The sequence below is a fragment of the Ovis aries genome, chromosome 8, assembly GCF_016772045.2.
Source record: "Ovis aries strain OAR_USU_Benz2616 breed Rambouillet chromosome 8, ARS-UI_Ramb_v3.0, whole genome shotgun sequence".
Classification (NCBI taxonomy): domain Eukaryota; kingdom Metazoa; phylum Chordata; class Mammalia; order Artiodactyla; family Bovidae; genus Ovis; species Ovis aries.
This window is the reverse complement of record NC_056061.1, coordinates 89,003,209-89,021,426: the sequence shown is the minus strand read 5'-3', so window position 1 is coordinate 89,021,426 and position 18,218 is coordinate 89,003,209. Positions and strand designations below refer to the sequence as shown.

Here is an 18,218-nt window from a genome sequence, read left to right as displayed (position 1 = left end):
GAGAGCTGACCACCAGGTCCGGGTCGGGGGCCCGCCTGGCACGGTGAGGCCCGGAGGGAGGAGCTGGCCCACCCAGGAGGGAGCGCTGCGAGGCGGGGCTGGATCCGGGGAGAAGTCGGGACAGGCAGACGTCACCAGCTCCCCTCGCCCCTCAGTTCCCCCCGTGTCCCCAGCCTGTCAATGACCCGATGTGTCCGCAGGCGAGAGCCTGCTCCTCAGGAAGGTGGCCTTCCAGGCCATGGTGACTAAGCCAGGACGGGAGGGGCTCCCGGGAGGCATGGGGAGGACTCCTGCGTCAAGGGATCTGTGCAGAATCAGCACAAGGCCGGGCTGCTGAGCACAGAGGGGACGCATCCAGTCCTGGGAGGGCCCTGTCTCCAGCTGAGGCCACGGTCGGAGCCTCACCTTAGACACATCCACCAGTCCCCAGAACCGGCGGGAAGCCTGGTGCTGTGCAGAGGACCCCTGGACAGGGACCGGGACGGCTGAGGGGAAAGCCGTGCGCCTGGAGACGGTGCGGCTGAGAGTCCACCAAGATGGGGCCGAGGGACCAACCGACCCGAGACAGCAGGCTGCAGCCCCGCGGAGCTCTCGGTCCACACGGGACCATCTGTCCAGCCAGGCTCCAGCGGTGCAGGCGCTCCGGCGAGCCACACCAGGTCCTACCAGGGAGGAGGGATCCCATGATGGGCCTCAGAGCCTGGGGGTTGTGTGGGACTCGGTGGACGCGTGTCCCCAGCAGGGAGGGACGGCGTGAGAGGCCTGCCCAGGCCCTCTGTGCCCTGCCCTGGTGTGAGAGTGACAGATGGTTTCCTTAACCACATACTTCCTCGTCAAACTTTCCCTCATGCTTCCTCAGGGTGGGGGCCCCTTTGGAGCCAGCCTGTCGTGGTCGGAGGTTCAATCCTTAGCAGGATGGCCCCCAAGTGAGGTTCTAGGGGTATTCGCTCCCTAGGACAGCGTCCTTAGAGCAGGTCCCTTGTGCCACCCGGCAGGCAAGTACAGCAATGCTCAGCATGGCCCAGGTGAGGGACCCTCCCAGCATCCACTGGGTAATAACCCTGACGCTGCACCCTGTAGTACTGGAGAAGGCAATGGCAAACCACTTCAGGATTCTTGCCTTGAGAACCCCATGAACAGAATGAAATGGCACCACATGCGAAGAACTAACTCATCTGGAAAGACTCTGATGTGGGAAAGAGTGAAGGTGGGAGGAGAAGGGGGCAACAGAGGATGAGATGGTTGGATGGCATCACCGACTCAATGGACATGAGTGTGAGCAAGCTCCAGGAGATGGTGAAGGACAGGGAGGCCTGGCATGCTGCAGGCCATGGGGTCGCAAAGAGTCAGACACAACCGAGAGACTGAACTGAACTGAATTGAACTCTGTACCGCGAGCTCACAGTGGAGCCCTGGGGCTGTAGACCTGTGATCACACAAGGGTGGAGCACAGAGCAGCCACTCACTTCTGACCTGTTAGCTATAGAAAATATCATTTTCACTAAATATTTTACTAAGTTGCTCTTAAACTCTCGGTTTAAATGTTTAGTAATGACTTCTTTCCAATCCCAAAGAAAGGCAATGCCAAAGAATGCTCAAACTACCGCACAGTTGCACTCATCTCACATGCTAGTAAAGTAATGCTCAAAATTCTCCAAGCCAGGCTTCAGCAATACGTGAACCGTGAACTTCCAGATGTTTAAGCTGGTTTTAGAAAAGGCAGAGGAACCAGAGATCAAATTGCCAACATCTGCTGGATCATGGAAAAAACAAGAGAGTTCCAGAAAAACATCTATTTCTGCTTTATTGACTATGCCAAAGCCTTTGACTAAAACTGGAACATTCTTCAAGACATGGGAATACCAGACCACCTGACCTGCCTTTTGAGAAATCTGCATGCAGGTCAGGAAGCAACAGTTAGAACTGGACATGGAACAACAGACTGGTTCCAAATAGGCAAAGGAGTACATCAAGGCTGTATGTTGTCACCTTGCTTATTTAACTTATATGCAGAGTACATCATGAGAAATGCTGGGCTGGAAGAAGCACAAGCTGGAATCAAGTTTGCTGGGAGAAATCTCAATAACCTCAGATATGCAGATGACACCACCCTTATGGCAGAAAGTGAAGAGGAACTAAAAAGCCTCTTGATGGAAGTGTAAGATGAGAGTGAAAAAGTTGGCTTAAAGCTCAACATTCAGAAAACGAAGATCATGGCATCTCGTCTCATCACTTCATGCCATCTATTTCATGGGAAATAGATGGGGAAACAGTGGAAACGGTGTCAGACCTTATTTTTGGGGGCTCCAAAATCACTGCAGATGGTGACTGCAGCCATGAAATTAAAAGACGCTTACTCCTTGGAAGGAAAGTTATGACCAACCTAGAGAGCATATTGAAAAGCAGAGACAATGCTTTGCCAACAAAGGTCTGTCTAGTCAAGGCTATGGTTTTTGCAGTGGTCATGTATGGATGTGAGAGTTGGACTGTGAAGAAGGCTGAGCGCCAAAGAATTGATGCTTTTGAACTGTGGTGTTGGAGAAGACTCTTGAGAGTCCCTTGGACTGCAAGGATGTCCAACCAGTCCATTCTAAAGGAAATCAGCCCTGGGATTTCTTTGGAAGGAATGATGCTAAAGCTGAAACTCCAGTACTTTGGCCACCTCATGCAGAGTTGACTCATCGGAAAAGACTGATGCTGGGAGGGATTGGGGGCAGGAGGAGAAGGGGATGACAGAGGATGACATGGCTGGATCGCATCACCAACTTGATGGACATGAGTTTGAGTGAACTCCGGGAGTTGGTGATGGACAGGGAGCCCTGGTGTGCTGCGATTCATGGGGTCACAAAGAGTTGGACACGACTGAGCGACTGAACTGAACTGAACTGATCTTTTAAATCAACTAGCTTTATTTCAAACTGAATTTCATATCGTTAAGATGAGTATTTTGGCGATTATCTCTTGCACCACAGAACCGTCTGTGGCTGTGGAACTGATGACCTCACCGCAGTATTCTAGCTTTACTATTTGGTATATAAGTAGTTTATCCCCACTATTGTGTTCTGGGCATGTTATGCAAAAGCCCAGGTAAATTATGAATTAAGCCGGACTATATTTCTTGACTGATCCCTTTTCCGCTCCATCCCCTATTCTGAACGGAGTGCTGTCTTCCCTGGTGTGACTTTCCTTACTGGTAACTGTCGCTGGCTAACAAGTCAACCAAATAGAACGTGGAGCGGGCTCTCTAACAGTCAGTGCGCCAGTGACAGGGCCAGACACAGGCGGCTTTCGCGGGCTCCTGCAGGCCCAGGGAGGCTTTCCAGCCTCCGACGTCAGGGGGCTGAAAGTCCTCGGCAGAGGAACTCGTCGGCAGGGGGCTTTCGCAGAGTCTGCGGGCCCGAAGCCCTCCAGAAATGCTAACTTCTCCGTGGCCCCTGGGAGGGCAGCCCACCCACCACGAGGCTGGGGACTCCTCTCCCCCACAGGGGCTGTGGGGCCGCAGCGCGGAGGAATGGGTTGGGTGCTGGGGGGCGGCCCGCGGCGTTCACCTTCCCGCCTCCGAAACCAGGCACATGTGCCGCGTGCCAAGTCCCCGAGCTTCCGGGCCGGGACCGACGCGGGCGCACTGGGAGAAGCCCACGGACCAGGCTGGTGTGACGTGTGTGTCCATCCGACGGCTCCGAGTTTCTCTCGGGGGAAAAGGCCGACCAGCCGCTGCTGTGGGTGCTGCAGGCTCCTTACCCGCGGCGTCCCTCTCTCCTCTAGTGTGCCAATGGCTGACGTGGCCCTGGGGCCCACGGCTGGGCTGAGGCTCATCTCCTCCCCCCGGGGCCGCGTGCAGTTGGGAGGTGTTTCCGCCCGGGAGCCCTGGTCTAGGAGACTGGAGACAGGCAGAGGGGCGGGGCGGCACGTGCCACACAGCACGCCCATCCCGTGCGTGGACGTACGCGGCTGTCCTGACCATGAGATGCCAGCCCACGCTCACCTCCCACTCACACCCTTCAAGAGTCACTTCCAAAGCATCCTAAGAATTAGGAAACAGGGCTTCCCTGGTGGCTCAGAGGGTAAAGCATCTGCCTGCAGTGCGGGAGGCCTGGGTTCAATCCCTGGGTCGGGAAGATGCCCTGGAGAAGGAAATGGCAACCCACTCCAGTGTTCTTGCCTGGAGAGTCCCACGGACGGGGAGCCTGGAGAGCTACAGCCGTGGGGCCGCAGAGGCGAACAGGACCGAGTGACTTCAAGAATTAGGAAACAGGAAGCAGGGAAAGCCAGTCGCTGACGCCGGCACAGCTCCTGAAGTGCTGAGGTCCCTCCTGGAATCCCTCTCTGGGCGTCCAGCTGCCCCCGGGGGCTGCGCCCATAGCCGTGGTCCCCTAGCCCCTCCTCCTCCTCCCGCCTCCTGACCCCCACCCCGCCCATCTGCACCGGCTTCACCGCCTCTGCTGCCCTCCACGCTCCTCGCAGGAGTGTTCCTGCCGCCGCGGCTTCCACAGCTAGTCCACACCCACCGAGAACAGCGGGGTAAAATGCCGGCGTGATTTCAGCGGCGCCGCAGGTGTTTTACGACCTAAACTGTCTCCAGTGTTTCCCCTGAGCCTTGGGAGGAGACACGATGCCTTGAGACACTGGCAGGGACAGGAAGAAGGTCCAGAGGAAAGGACAGCGGGGAGCCCTGTCTGGAAGTGGGGACTGTGTATTTTATGGAGAAAATAGACACTCGGGGTGGTTTGAGGGTGATGGTGGAGATGACAGGGCCTCCATCCCAGACCATCAAGAGAAGGTTTCCAGCCACCAATCATGTTCCCTTTTGCGTGCCCTGAGGGGAGCACGTGGGAAGGGGCCCGGACAGCAGCGAGGTGCTGGTGGGAAGCAGGAGAGCCTGGAGATCCCGCCAGGGCCCCGCGCAGGGGGCACCGGCCATGTCTGAGGACTCCCCGCTAACCTCGGCCGTAACCCACACAACCCAGCTGTGTTCCTGGGTAGCCCAGAAAGGGATTCCCTGGGGATTCGGAGGGTAAAGAAGGCACCTGCAGTGCAGAAGACCCAGGTTTGATCCTTGGGTCAGGAAGAAAAGAATTCCCTGGAGAATTCCTGGGAGTTACTGGAGAATTCCTGAGAATTTCCTCCATTCCCTGGAGAAACAGATGGTAACCCACTCCAGTATACCATATCCAGTAATATGCCCGGAGAATCCCATGGACAGAGGAGTCTGGCAAGCTACAGTCCATGGGGTTGCAAAGACTCGGACGTAATTGAGTGACTAACGCTTTCCCTGGCCCAGAAAAGCATATCCCATGGGGAGGCGGGTGGAAGAGCTCTAAACAATGGATGATTCTCCGCAAGTAATGCAGGGACTCCTCATTTGAAATTTTGACTTTAGGACGCACTGCTCTGTAATTATGCAGTGAATCATTCATTTATTTAACACACATTTGAAAACTGAAGGAGTGTTTTCCGGTCTCTGCCACTAGACTGTTGACAGTGAAGCTGTTGCATTCCTTTGAACGACTGTTAACGGCAGTGAATGCTTTCTGTGTGCTCACAGGAGTCTCCCGTAATGCACTGAAGGTCCTATATCACGATTTAACCGAAACTGGCCTTTTTTCTTTTTTTTTTGCCTCGCCAAGGAATACGAGGTTTTTAATTTAAAAATGATTGTCTTTCAACATGATCCCAAAACAAAACCATAAGGACGCCCTGAAATATCTGTGCCCGCCTCTGAACTCCGGCCAGCTTCCTCCCGCGACACCGGGATGCGGGGCCGCGCGCGGGGCCCGCGGTCCCCCCGCCGCAGGCCTGCGCACCATCTTAGAAGCGCCGAGAGGTGGCACACGACTTTCTGGCCCACGTGCGAGGACCCCGCCTCGGGCGGAGGACACGCCCGGTCTTCCCCGCCTCTCATGGATTAGCCCCCGCGGTGGAAGGCCGCCCGGGGAGCCTCGGTCGCCCAGTCGCGGCGCCGGCGTGCGGGCGCAGCGGCTCCTCCTCCCGCGGGCGCGCCAGGCTCCGCGTGGACCGGCCGCCGCTGTCCCCGGAGGAGAGCCGGCAGAGCCCCTGGCCCCGGAAGGAAGGCAGGACGGAGGAAGGCAGCGGGGTGCCCGGACGCAAGGCCCTGGGTGTGGACGCGGGGGGCGTGTGTGCGCCGGAGATGCCGCGGCCCAGCCCAGGTGCGTGCGGAGGGCGGGCGGGGGGCGGACCGCGGCCCCCCCGGGAGGGCGCCGGGCTCGGCGCGCCCACACGGTAGCCGCCCCTCTCCTTCCAGGGCGCTGACCACCATGCCGTTCCCGCCCGCGCCGCCGCCGCCGCCCACCCCGGCCCCGGGGGTCCCCGCCGCGCGCCCGCCGCCCCGGAAGCCCGGCGCCCCGCGAAAGCCGGCGGCGCCCGCCTGCGCCCCGCCCGGACCCTCGCCGCCCGCCGCGGCCGCCGAGAAGAAGAGGCGGCCTCCCGAGCGGCCCCCGGGGCCGCTGTCCAGCTCCTGGCCCTCCGCCACCCTGAAGCGGCCGCCGGCCCGCCGCGCCCCCGGCCCGGCATCCCCGCGCGCCCCGGCCCCGTGCGCGTCCCGGCCGGCCGGTTCCGGCGACAGCCCCGCGGGGACCGCGGCCTCGGGGGCGCGGACGGCCGCCTCGGGCGCCGGGCCCGACGCCGCCCTGCGCTTCTCGCTGAGCCTCACGCCCGAGGCCGTGCTGGTCATCCAGCGGCGCCACCTGGAGAGGCAGCTGCTGGCTCGGCCCCGGCGGGCGCCCCCAGCCGACGCCGGGCGCCCGCCCGCCGCCTGCCCCCGGGCCGCGGGCCTCGGCCGTCTGGCCCCGCCGCCGCCGCCGCCCGCCCCCGGCCCGCGGCCCGCCGACCTGCGCTCGCTGCTCAAGGTGTCGCTGCTCAACGAGCGGCACAAATACGACGACGTGGAGTACGAGGAGGAGGCCGCGACCGCCGACGAGGGCCTGGTGCGCAAGTGCACCGAGTGGCTGCGCGGCGTGGAGTCGGCGGCCGCCGCGCGCGACCGGGCGGGGCCCCTGGACGCGCTGCCGCACCTGAGCTCGCTGTGACCGCGCCCGCGGCCCCGTCCCCCCCCGCCGGGCTCCCGAGAGCCGGCCCCGCGGCCCACCCCCTGCAGAGGACGGGGAGACGGCCGCCGCCCCGCCTGCGGCCCTCCCGGGCTCCCCGCGGCCCACCACCTGCAGGGAAGGGGGAAACGGGCGCCACCCCGCCTGCGTCCCTCCCGGGCTCCGCGGCCCACCCCCTGCAGAGGAAGGGCGAGAGGGCCGCGACCCTGCCCTGCCGCCGGCCGGGCCTCGCCCTGCGGGTCTGCCCTCTGCACCTGTTGGCTTCTTCCGCGCCCACGGGTGTCCTCGGCGCTCGTGGGTGGGGGGTGAGTCGCGGTACCCATGCCTCTCAGCCCCCACCCCTAAGTGTCCCCTGGGTCCCCCACCCCCAGCGGGGGAAGTCCCGTCGGTGGGTGTGGCTTTGCAGGTGCAGGGGGCCCGGTGACCCCCAGGTGCGGGGGCCAGAAGGGGGGCGGCCAGGTGTGGAGCTGGGCGCAGTGCTGCGTGGACGGTTTTGCCTCTCTTGGGTGGGAACCATGTCCTGGGGCCTGGAAAACCCGCGACGCAGGTGAACCGAACTTCCGGTTGGCAAGGGGGAGGGTGCTGGCCAAGAGGAGAGTCTGCCGGCCAGTGGGCACTGTGATGGGCACCGTGCTCTGCGGTGGCCAGGCAGACTCCTGGGGGCCGGGAGCCCACGTGCACAGTCCCACACACACAGGTACATGCCTGCACACTGGCACATGCTTACCTTCACACACTCAGCTTCCACGCTCACACACTTGTGCTCTCATGCACGCTGACACGCATACGTGCCTGCACGCGCGCACGTTTGCTTCCATACACTCAGCTTTCACGCTCACACACTTCTGCTCTCATGCACACTTATCCATACTCACACGCATGCTCGTTCATGCACACATGCTCACGCCGGTTCACATACAGTTCTTGCCCACCGTGCTCTCTACACTCACACACACACACACACACACACACACACACACACACACACACACACACACGGGCGAGCACAGCTGCAGGGACGCTTCGGCGTCCGGGGTGCAGCGGCACTCGGCGAGGCCCGCTTCTGGAGAAGGCACCCTCTCTATCTTAGTGCTGCTCACACCTGTCTGTGCTACAGAGGAAAGGGGGAGGTGACGTGCAGAGAGCTGGACCACATGCGGGTCGCCACGTGCGGGCCAGAAACCCGTTTCTCTAGGGACTGTGGGAGTGCAGGGCAGATGGGTGTTTTCAGTGCTTTTAGTCCCTGTGTGAGAATCAGTGATGTGGTGGCTTTGTACCGTTTATACAGTGGTTTGGAAAAGGGAAGTTTTTATTTATTATTTGAATACAGGGTAAGACTCCCCTGCCTTTCAGAGGTCATACTCTGCTCCACTAACTCCAGGCTGATTTCTAGGTATTCCTTCTGTGCATCTGAGTATATTTAACGCCAAGGTTGAGAAGAGGGGAGAAGGTTATACTCAGATAAAGCTGGTTATATGAGAGTGTAATGTATTACCTCAACTTTTGTCTTATTTTATAACACGTAACTAATTTAATGTTTATCTCATTAGACTTTAAAGTGTCAAGTCTTGCTTGCATTGTACATTGAAGCCTTACATTTTTAAAAACCAGTTTTGTATTTTTCCTGCGGAGGTCTCTGCTCTCGTCTCTCCCGTGCTAGGCACGCCTCTAGGTAGACACGAAGCATCTAAGTTTGTGGGAGCTGGATCAGCCGCCAGACGAGATGCAGGACCGAGGACCTCCACCTGATGAATAGCTTGCCTTCTGTATGAATGCCCAGAGCTGGACTGTGTTTTATTTTAAATGTGTGTCTTAATACCAGAATGGCAAAGGCAGCAATCGTGTGGAGGTGACTTTAAGACACGTGTCTCTGTGAATGCTGCGGGCACCCCCGTGGAGTCTGCTGAGCTCAGTCCTGGGGGAGGAATGCTGCTCTGGACGTCAACTGTGAGGTCAAGGAGGGCAGTGCCCTTGGCCTTATGTGCACTCGGCACAAACACCAGTGATTACCAGGCCCCGGTTCATGCCCGCCGTGACAGTAAGGGCATTGTGAAGACTTTCCTAAAGGAGTTGATGTTTGCAGAGCGTCCTGCGTCGGTGTGTCTGTCCTGGCCCTGGCACACGTGTTGTCTGTGTCCGTGTCTCGTCCTTTGTCTCCCTCTCCTCCCCTCCCCGCTCTGCTGGACCCCCAGCCCCGTCTCGCCCATAGCTGGCCACGGACACCACGCACTTTTTCTCCTTGGCGAAGTCGGCTGGAACTGTGTGCCTTGTTCTTCATTTTAAAAGCAGATGGGTCAAACGTTCGTGTTGCTCTGGTTGACAACCCTCAATAAAAGACAAAGAAGTGTTCATCACGTGACACGTGATGTGCGTTCATGTTGTAACTGACGTTTTCCAAGTCACTGCCCTGCAGCTTCTTCATGTTTAAGTAGAAGAGAAGCTTGATGCCTGAATTTCTTTTTAGGAGGATATTACACACTGGCCAGGAAGGGAAGAGCTCACCAAGGTGTTCCGAGAGGATTCCTGATGGCCCAGTGGTTAGGACTGAGTGCTTTCACTGCCCAGGGCACAGATGTGTTCAGTCCCTGGTCAGGGAACTAAGATCCCACACGCCACCCAAAACAGAGTTCTTCTGAGATGGCCTCTCCCTGGTACTGCCCTGCCTGAGGCTTTGGGATTTCCAGGGGTTAGCAAAGGGTCGTGCCTGCCTACTAAAGAGTCGAGTCTGACTCTGCAACCCCGTGAACTGTAGCCTGCCAGGCTCCTCTATCCATGGGATTTCCCAGACAGGAATACTGGAGTGCGTTGCCATTTCCTCCTCCAGGGGATCTTCCAGACCCAGGGCAGAGTCTTATGTCTCTTGCATTAGAGGGCAGATTCTTTACCACTAGCTCTTAATTGCTGCCAGCAATGACCAGGATTTTAAGAATTCTATTGCTAAGTCAAATAATGTCATAATAAAACTATTTGGCTTTCCCTGGTGGTTCAGATGGTAAGAATCCGCAACCACCCACTTCAGTATTCTTGTCTGGAGAATCCCATGGACGGAGGAGCCTGGCAGGCTACAATCCATGGGGTCACAAAGAGTTGGACACGACTGAGTGACTTTGACAAGGCTACTTGCCAGCAGTACCTAACCTCTTGTGGGGTCCCAACCCTCATGACAGCTAATTCCAGAAATACTCCTAAGAATATGCCTGCTAACAACAAAATCTGCGTATGTTTTAGGGAGCTCATGACTCCAGATTGAGTTCCATCTATGCTCACTACTACAATGTTTTTCTTTTGCTGAAAGTAATTTCAGTCTGGTGTGTCATTCCAATCAGAAGAGTTTGAATGATGGTGAGAGCTATAGATTACTCAGAGCATGAGGTCTGTCTTTGAAATCTTTGGGTCCATGAACAAAAGGTGATAAACGATGTCTATGGAAGGAAGAAGGTGGAACCCCGCATTCTCTGGGTAACTGGTGATGTTTGGGCCTAATCCTCCCATCACTGCCCTGCCGTAGCTGGGCTGGGAGCACACACTCTGTAGGCCGGGCATCTGTGCTATAGTGACCGGACATGGAAGGTCTCTATCGAAGGGCAGGGCATGTGTGACTAAATGCCACATATCTGGGAGATTCCCTGGCACTTTAAGAGAGGTTTTATGCCCATCTGTTCTCTTCCTGGAAAAAGCAGATGCCAGAAATCAGAAACTTCAGTTTTGTAGTTTCCCAGCAAATGGCACAGTTCCAGGGACGGTGGCGATCTGTGGGATCTGGTGAGATTACACTGATTCTGAAACTGTACCTTGTACCCTTGAATCCAGATCGCCAGGAGAAATATCAGCAACTTCAGATATGCAGACGATACCACTCTAGTGGTAGAAAGTGAAGAGGAACTGGAGCCTCTTTATGAGGGTGAAAGGGGAGAATGAAAACGCTGGTTTTAAATTCAGCATTAAAAAAAAAAAAAAAACGATCATGGCATCTTGTTCCATAATTTCCTGGCAAATAGAAGGGGAAAGTGTGGAAACAGTGACAGATTTTGCTTTCCTGGGCTCCAAAATCACTGTGGATGGTGACTGAAGCCATGAAATTAAAAACCCTTCTCTTTGGAAGGAAAGCTATGTCAAACCTAGACAGCGTACTAAAAAGCAGAGACATCAGTTTGCCGACAAATGTCGGCAAATGTCAAAGCTACGGTTTTTCATGTAGTCATGTATGGATGTGAGAGTTGGACTGTAAAGAAAGCTGAGCACCGAAGAATTGAGCTTCTGACCTGTGGTGTTGGAGAAGACTCTTGAGAGTCCCTTGGACAGCAAGGAGATCCAACCAGTCCATCCTAAAGGAGGTCCTGAATATTAACTGGAAGAACTGATGCTGAAGCTGAAACTCCAGTACTTTGGCCACCTGACGCGAAAGATTGCCTGAAGTGCCCACGGTCGTTCCTGCCTGGAGGAAGCCTGCAGAAGTATCAGAGCTGGGGCCCGGGCGTCTCTGGAGGTCTGGGAGGGGCCCCCAAGGCTGTCTCTGCATGTAGGGGACCCACTCGGGATGTAGTGCTGCCTGCAGGGGCACACCAACCTTCCTCTATTTGTAGGTGTAGACAGTGAGTCCTAAGGGGAGGGCCTCTCACACCAGCACCCAGTTGCTGAGCTGCCCTCATCACCAGGCCCCCGGGTTCAAGTTCTGAACCTTCACACGAAGGATCTAGTGAGCATGGAGGGGTGCTCGGGTGACCGCCTGGGGAGGGCCCTCACAAAGGGCCACTTCCAGGTGCCTCCCTCAGTGGGTTTTCCATGGAACCAACTTTTCCATGGAGTACAGATTTAAAACCTTTTATGGATAAAGATCACACTGAGCGAGTGAGTGAAAGTCTCTTTGTCATGTCTGACTCTTTGCAACCCCATGGACTGTACAGTCCATGGAATGCTCTAGGCCAGAATACTGGAGTGGGTAGCTTATCCCTTCTCCAGTGGATCTTCTGAACCCAGGGAATCAAACTGGGGTCTCCTGCGTTGCAGGTGGATTCTTTACCAACTGAGCTATCAGGGAAGCCCTACGCTAGAAATCAATGAAATAAGACACTAACAATACAGAAAACTCACAAGGTCTTAAGTTGCTTCTTTTAAAAGATCAGTTGGGCTTCCCAGGTGACCCTGGAGCTAATAGAGTCTACCCGCCAGTGTAGGAGACGTAAGAGATGCTGGTTCGAGCCCTGGGTCGGGAAGATCCCCTGGAGAAGGAAATGGCAACCCACTCCAGGATTCTTGCCTGGAGAATCCCAGGGACAGAGGAGCTTGACGGGCTACAGTCCAGGGGGTCACAAAGAGCTGGACATGACTGCGCAACTTAGTACACGAAGATTAGCTAAAATCAGCAGTACCTGTTGTGACTGATCATGAGGAAAGAAAGACAGAAAAAAACCCACAAACTGCCAAGATCAGGAATAAGGGGGAATTTAACTGCAATCCTACAGATCTTAAAAGGGCAATCAGTCAAACCAGGGACAGGCAGAATCGAAGTAACAGCTTTCCCACCCACTGCCAACAGTGCTGGTTGGAATAGGCACCAAGTGAGGTTTTCTCTGTGTTATTTCAGAAACATTTCCTTTCCGAGGTCAGTATCTAGTTTGCCAAACAGAACAGCTGATATTTGCATGTGTGAGGCATAAATGTTTTTTTATTTTGCATTGCGATTCATTTGGATGCAAGGAAGATTTTGCCTGTTTCCTTAAGCAAAGGATAAACAGAAAACCTCCAAGACACAGTCGCAAATACGTTGGGAAAACTGGCTTCCCTTTTGCTGGGAGAGCCTGGTTTGCAAGGCCACATCGTTCACAGCGAGGGGCCTCTCCCATGCCCTCATCCCTGGGAGTCCCGCAGCCCACTCCTCCCCCACAGCAGGCTGCGGTCTCTGCGGAGCCTCTGGGTTTAGTCTCTGCCCTGGTCCCTGCCTCTGCCCTTTTCACTGTGTTATAACGAGTGTGTGTGCGCATGCTCAGTCAGTCTGACTCTTTGCAACCATGTGGACTGTAGCCTCCCAGGCTCCTCTGTCCATGGGATTTCCCAGGCAAGAATACTGGAGTGGGTTGCCATTTCCTCCTCCAGGGGAGCTTCCAGACCCAGGGATTGAACCAGCATCTCCTGTGTCCCCTGCATTGGCAGGCAGACTCACGGGGGAAGCCCTATCGATAACAAGACTAGCCTTCTTTTCAGAGCACTTATATTCACCATCGATTTGGATGACACTCTCTGGTCAATTTTATAGACAGAAGGGGGACCCATGATGTGGCCCAAGCACTCAGGTGTGAGTGGCAGCAGCCGAATTGTGGCCAGTGCCCAGCAGATCCAGGCTCCACGGTGCTGGGGTGGTGGAGGGAGGGGAGACCACCCTGCCCCACCCCCCAGACGCTATGTCCCACATCCACGGGGCAGCATCCTGGGAAGTCTGTCCGGACACCTCCCAACATGGACTCGTCACTGTCACTTCATGGGTGGAGGGGCCAGCACCCTCCTAGTCAGGATGCTCCTGAGGGTTAGAGAGTCACCTGAGACTCACTGATGTGTTACCCAGGGCTGGGATGGGGTGATCTGGTCTCCAGGACGGAAGCCTTATCCCAGGGACTTGCTGAGAAGGTGCTCTTAGGGAAACTAAGTTTCTGGGTAAAGGAGAAAGCAGAGAGACGCTGGAGGAGACTGGGTGACCCTGAGGGGCAGTAGTGGTGTCCAGGGGTCGCACAATGATGCAGGTGGGCTGGCAGTGCCCGAGCCCAGGGCCTGGCCCATCCCAGCTCCCCACGTTCACAGTGACCTCGTTGGTCACTGTCTGCCCCACTTCCCGCTCTGGACCTGGGTGATGGGAGCTGCAGGCGGGGGACCCGGCCTGGCATGTGGTGACGTGGTGTGTGCACTCATAGGGCTCAGACCCCTGAACATGACCCCATGGACCCTGGGGCTGCACCAGCTGAGACAACCCAGCCAGAGAGTTCTGAAACAGTCTCTCAGTGGCGGGGACGGGACTCCCAACAATGAGCCCATTCACGACCAAGCACAGCCAGTACCCACGGCTGTGCCGTCCCAGGGCCTGCAGAGAGACACTGTGGGTGATGGGAGGGCCAGGGACAGACAGAGATGACTTCATGCTTGTTATAAAGCACAGCTGTCCCAAGAGACCGGCTGGTGGGCACCAGGGCCCCGCAGCCGAAGCCAAATTGCAGAGATTGTTCCACTTTCATTCCTCACTGTCCGTCTGCTCAGAAGGCATGTCTGAAAGTCAGGGGCACCTTCTCGAGGACGGCTGTCTGTGCTCAGCGTCTAGCAGCTCCCGGCAGAGATTACACTACTCTTCCACTAACAATGGAATATTTGACCATAGTTTAGAAAAATGTCCTCAAAATGTTAAACATGAAACACAAAGGGAGGGGACCCCTCACCAGTGGAAAAGAAAAGATGAGCAGACATCCAGGCAAAAACGGAGCTGTGATCACGTGTGTGGAGCCTTGAAGTCTGGCTGCACTGACCTTCGTTCTAGAATCACCAGGAGATCCTCATTCGGGAAGTAAATGAGGGGACCGTCTCTGGTGGTCTAGTGGTTAAGACTCTGCCTTGCAAAGCAGGGGTTCCGTCCCTGGTCTGGGAACTAAGAGCCCATATCCTGGGGAGCAGCCGAGTCCACATGCCCCAACTAGAGTCCATGCACTGCCAAGAACAATTCTGCATTCCGCAATGAAGACCCAGTGCAGCCCAACAATAAATAAATATTTTAAAAGGCAGCAAATGAGATGGGAAGGGCCGCAGCCAGCCTGTTGCCCAGTTGCCCTGCAGCTGCCCATGGGCGAGTCCTTCGTGCGCACTTACTATCAGTGTTGTGAAGGTTCAGCTCTGCCCTGAGACGCAGGTAACTCTTCACACAGCTGTACAACCGAGGCGGCCCATTTGCTCCAAAACAAAAGTGGGGTTTTCTCCCAGCACAGGGGAAAGTGAGAGGCATCAGAGGAGGTCAGGAGTAGGGGGACCACAGGGCCAGGAAAGATGGGATAGGAGGATTGGTCAGCTGTGCCCACTGGTGTGTCTGCCAGCCCTGGGAAGGGGCAGGAGAAAACTGGTGAGCAGAGACGGTGATGAGGCCGCTGGGGGTGGGCTTTGAAATGTGCCCAAGGCCCTTGGCCCGCCCTCCTGGGCAGTATACAGACCAGCCACCTCCAAAACCTCCCTTGTCCTCGTTTTCCTGGTGTGAGCAAACGCTCTGGATTTTCAGAGTTTTGGTACCTCTCCATGGGAAACACCCTCAGAGTCTGTTTTTAAGGAAACAAACCCAAATCAGTATCTCATGACATCACTGTTCAAACATACATTTGAACTTAAGACTGGGCTTCCGTGGTGGTTCAGATGGTAAAGAATCCACCAGCAATGTGGGAGACCTGGGTTTGATCCTTGGGTTGGGAAGATCCTCTGGAGGAGGTCATGGCAACCCACTCCAATAGTCATACCTGGAGAATTCCATGGACAGAGGAGCCCTGGTGGGCTGCAGTCCATGGGGTCGCAAAGAGTCGGGCATGACTGAGCGACTACATGCACCCACACACATGGAACCCAGTTCATGGAGATGTGTGACCAGAAGTTCCGTGCTTGCCTGCTGGCAGGGTGCCCGCCTTGGAACATGGATGCCCCAAACGCTTGGATACTGTCCCAGCAGCAGGGTGATGGATGGTCCTGAGCAGCCCTGTCCTTCTCCATAGCAGCACAGTCAGGCCGGCTGTACCTCAGAGCCCAGACCGTCCTTGACTGTGAAGGATCACTAACATCCCACCCTGAGCTGCAGAGAAAGCAGGTCTTGCTCGTTCAGCTGAGGCTGCGGACGCCATTGTTCCAGAACATGATTGCTGACTTTGACTGGTATTACTGGTTCCTTCACGAGATCAGGAGCCCCATTGCTGGGTCCCAGGGATGTCCACTCAGGGCATGTGGTATGTTGGTGCTGTGGGGGGACACGCCCAGGGGTCTTTCAGGAACCCTGGATGGGACCACACAGAAAACTTGTTCTTCGACCTCGTTGAGCTGGGAGCAGGGTGCTCTAGCGGGCTGTGCTGAGCTGGTGCTAGAAGGACCTGGAAGCTGCCCCGTGTCCTGTCTGCAGTCCCGGATAGGTATGTGATATAGACAGGAATTCCCCTGCATCAACTGAACATCAGGCATCGCGCAAGAGGAAGACTCAGTCACAACTTTCCTCAATTAGATTTTAAAAAATTACTAGATTACCCAAGCTCATTGTGACCAAAGGTACCAGCTTTTTAAAGAAGAAGTTAGGAGTCCGTGTCCCCAGGATGAACCCTAACTTTGTTCCTCCAGCCTTCTGCAGGCGACCTACAGTCTGCTCTTATCTTTCTGCTGGGGGGGGGGGGTACTGTAATTTTGTGAAATTTAAAAAAAAATTGAAGCCAAATGAAAAAAAATTTAAAGCTTATTAAAAACATTAAAGAGACTCCCTCATTTACCCACTAAAAGACTTTGATGGTTACTGATGTGAATCAAGAGGACCCCGGCCCCAGCCACATGGGGCGACCTTACTAGCGGCCGCAGGGAGCCACTGTCCTTTGTCTCCGTCTCCTGAAGGCAAAGTGCCAGAGAGCGGGCTGTTTGAGCAGCGGCCCCGGGCATGCCTTCCTGGGGGCCTCCCCAAGTCTACACCCATGGGGAAGAGCCAGCATCACCATCATCCCATTCCCGGTGGGAGGGAGATGCAGAGTCACGGCGTTGCAACACGCACCAACCCCAGATTTTCCAGGGACATGCCGGTTCACTGAGGTTCTTCACCCACGCAGGCTTTACTTCCGGTTCACGAGATTCTTCCCCTATGCTGGCTTTACTTCCGGTTCACTGAGATTCTTCCTACCCCCCGCCCCCAACGCTGGCTTTACTGACTTTACTTCCGTCGGAAGAACAGAGGGCCAAGCTCACTTGAGGCACCTTTCATCCTCTTCCTCCTCCCCTCAGGACTGCCGACTGGAAGGATCTGAGAGGCTCTCTTCCAGCTCGTTTGCACCAAATAAGGGTCCCTTTGGTTGCACGACAAACCCCAATCAAGGAAGTGATCGCTTTCATTCAGAAATCGCTCTGTGTCCTGGTCAAATAATGAGTCTTAAAATAGCAAGACCACAATAAAGGAGTGTGTGGATGAAAGCCGCAGTGGGAACCATCCATGAGCAGGGCCTCCACAGGCCCCAGCTTCTGTAGAAACCGATTTTATTTCTGTGTCAACTAATTTGGCTCCAGGATCCTATTCATTTGGCTTTTCCTTTATCAGAAAACTTAGTATATCATAAAAGTTTGCAGTCAAGTACAAATTTTGTAATTTGCAATAAATAGAGACACTGGATTTCCCCACCTAGTCTGTAATTTAACAACAACAACAAGTCAGATAAGAACAGAAGAGAAAAGAAGTTGCCCAGTGGTCACGTGATCTTGGTCAGAAAGATTCATTATCTCTTGTCTTCCCTCTTCTTGTTTTCTTCAAGCAGACAAAGAAATAAGAGTTAAACAAAAGTATTTAACGCGTCGGGCTTCCCTGGTGGCTCAGACAGTAAAGAACCCACCTGCAATTCAGGAGACCCGGGTTCAGTCCTGGCGTCGGGAGATCCCCTGGAGGGGGCAAGGCAACCCACTCAGTATTCTTGCCTGGAGAATCCCACAGACAGAGGAGACTACATTAGAAAGAGCTGGACATGACCAAGTGGCTGAGCACAGCACAGCATTTTGGTGTTATGTGGTTGGAATTAAATATCAGTGCAGATATGGACACTGCGGCTGCCCTGCAGATAGGTTCATCAGTGCCACGTGTCTAGGTTCCATATGTAGGCACTAATGTATGACATTTGTTTTTCTCTTTCTGACTTCCTTAATTCTGTATAATAGGCTCTAGGTTCATCTACTTTAGCAGAACTGATTCAAGTGTGTTCCTTTTCATGGCCAAGTAATTTTCTGTTGTATATATGTACCACAGCTTCTTATCCATTCATCTGTTGGACATCTAGATTTGGAAGGTGGATTCTTAATCTCAGGGACCACCAGGGAGGTCCCATTCTTCAAGAATCTTTTATATCCATTTTTACATAAACTATTAAGTAGCCGGATAAGGTTGGAGAAGGAAATGGCAACCCACCCCAGTACTCT

At 55.3% G+C, this 18,218-nt stretch overlaps 1 protein-coding gene across 1 annotated transcript; it reads left to right on the top strand.

The window, feature by feature from the left end:
- The first annotated feature begins 4,728 nt into the window (after window positions 1-4,728).
- Window positions 4,729-9,423, top strand: PRR18 (proline rich 18). The gene is made up of 2 exons (XM_042253705.2): window positions 4,729-6,167; window positions 6,263-9,423. Exons 1-2 carry the CDS (start codon window positions 5,668-5,670, stop codon window positions 7,044-7,046), a joined length of 1,284 nt encoding a protein of 427 aa, XP_042109639.1. The 5' UTR covers window positions 4,729-5,667; the 3' UTR covers window positions 7,047-9,423.
- The last annotated feature ends 8,795 nt before the right edge of the window (window positions 9,424-18,218 follow it).

What these genes read in the sequence shown, in the direction of transcription:
- PRR18 (XM_042253705.2), top strand. Translation starts at nt 5,668, where the DNA reads ATGATCCCAAAACAAAACCATAAGGACGCCCTGAAATATCTGTGCCCG. An exon ending in GATGCCGCGGCCCAGCCCAG is followed by an intron (nt 6,168 to 6,262) that starts GTGCGTGCGGAG and finishes CTCTCCTTCCAG; the next exon opens with GGCGCTGACCACCATGCCGT.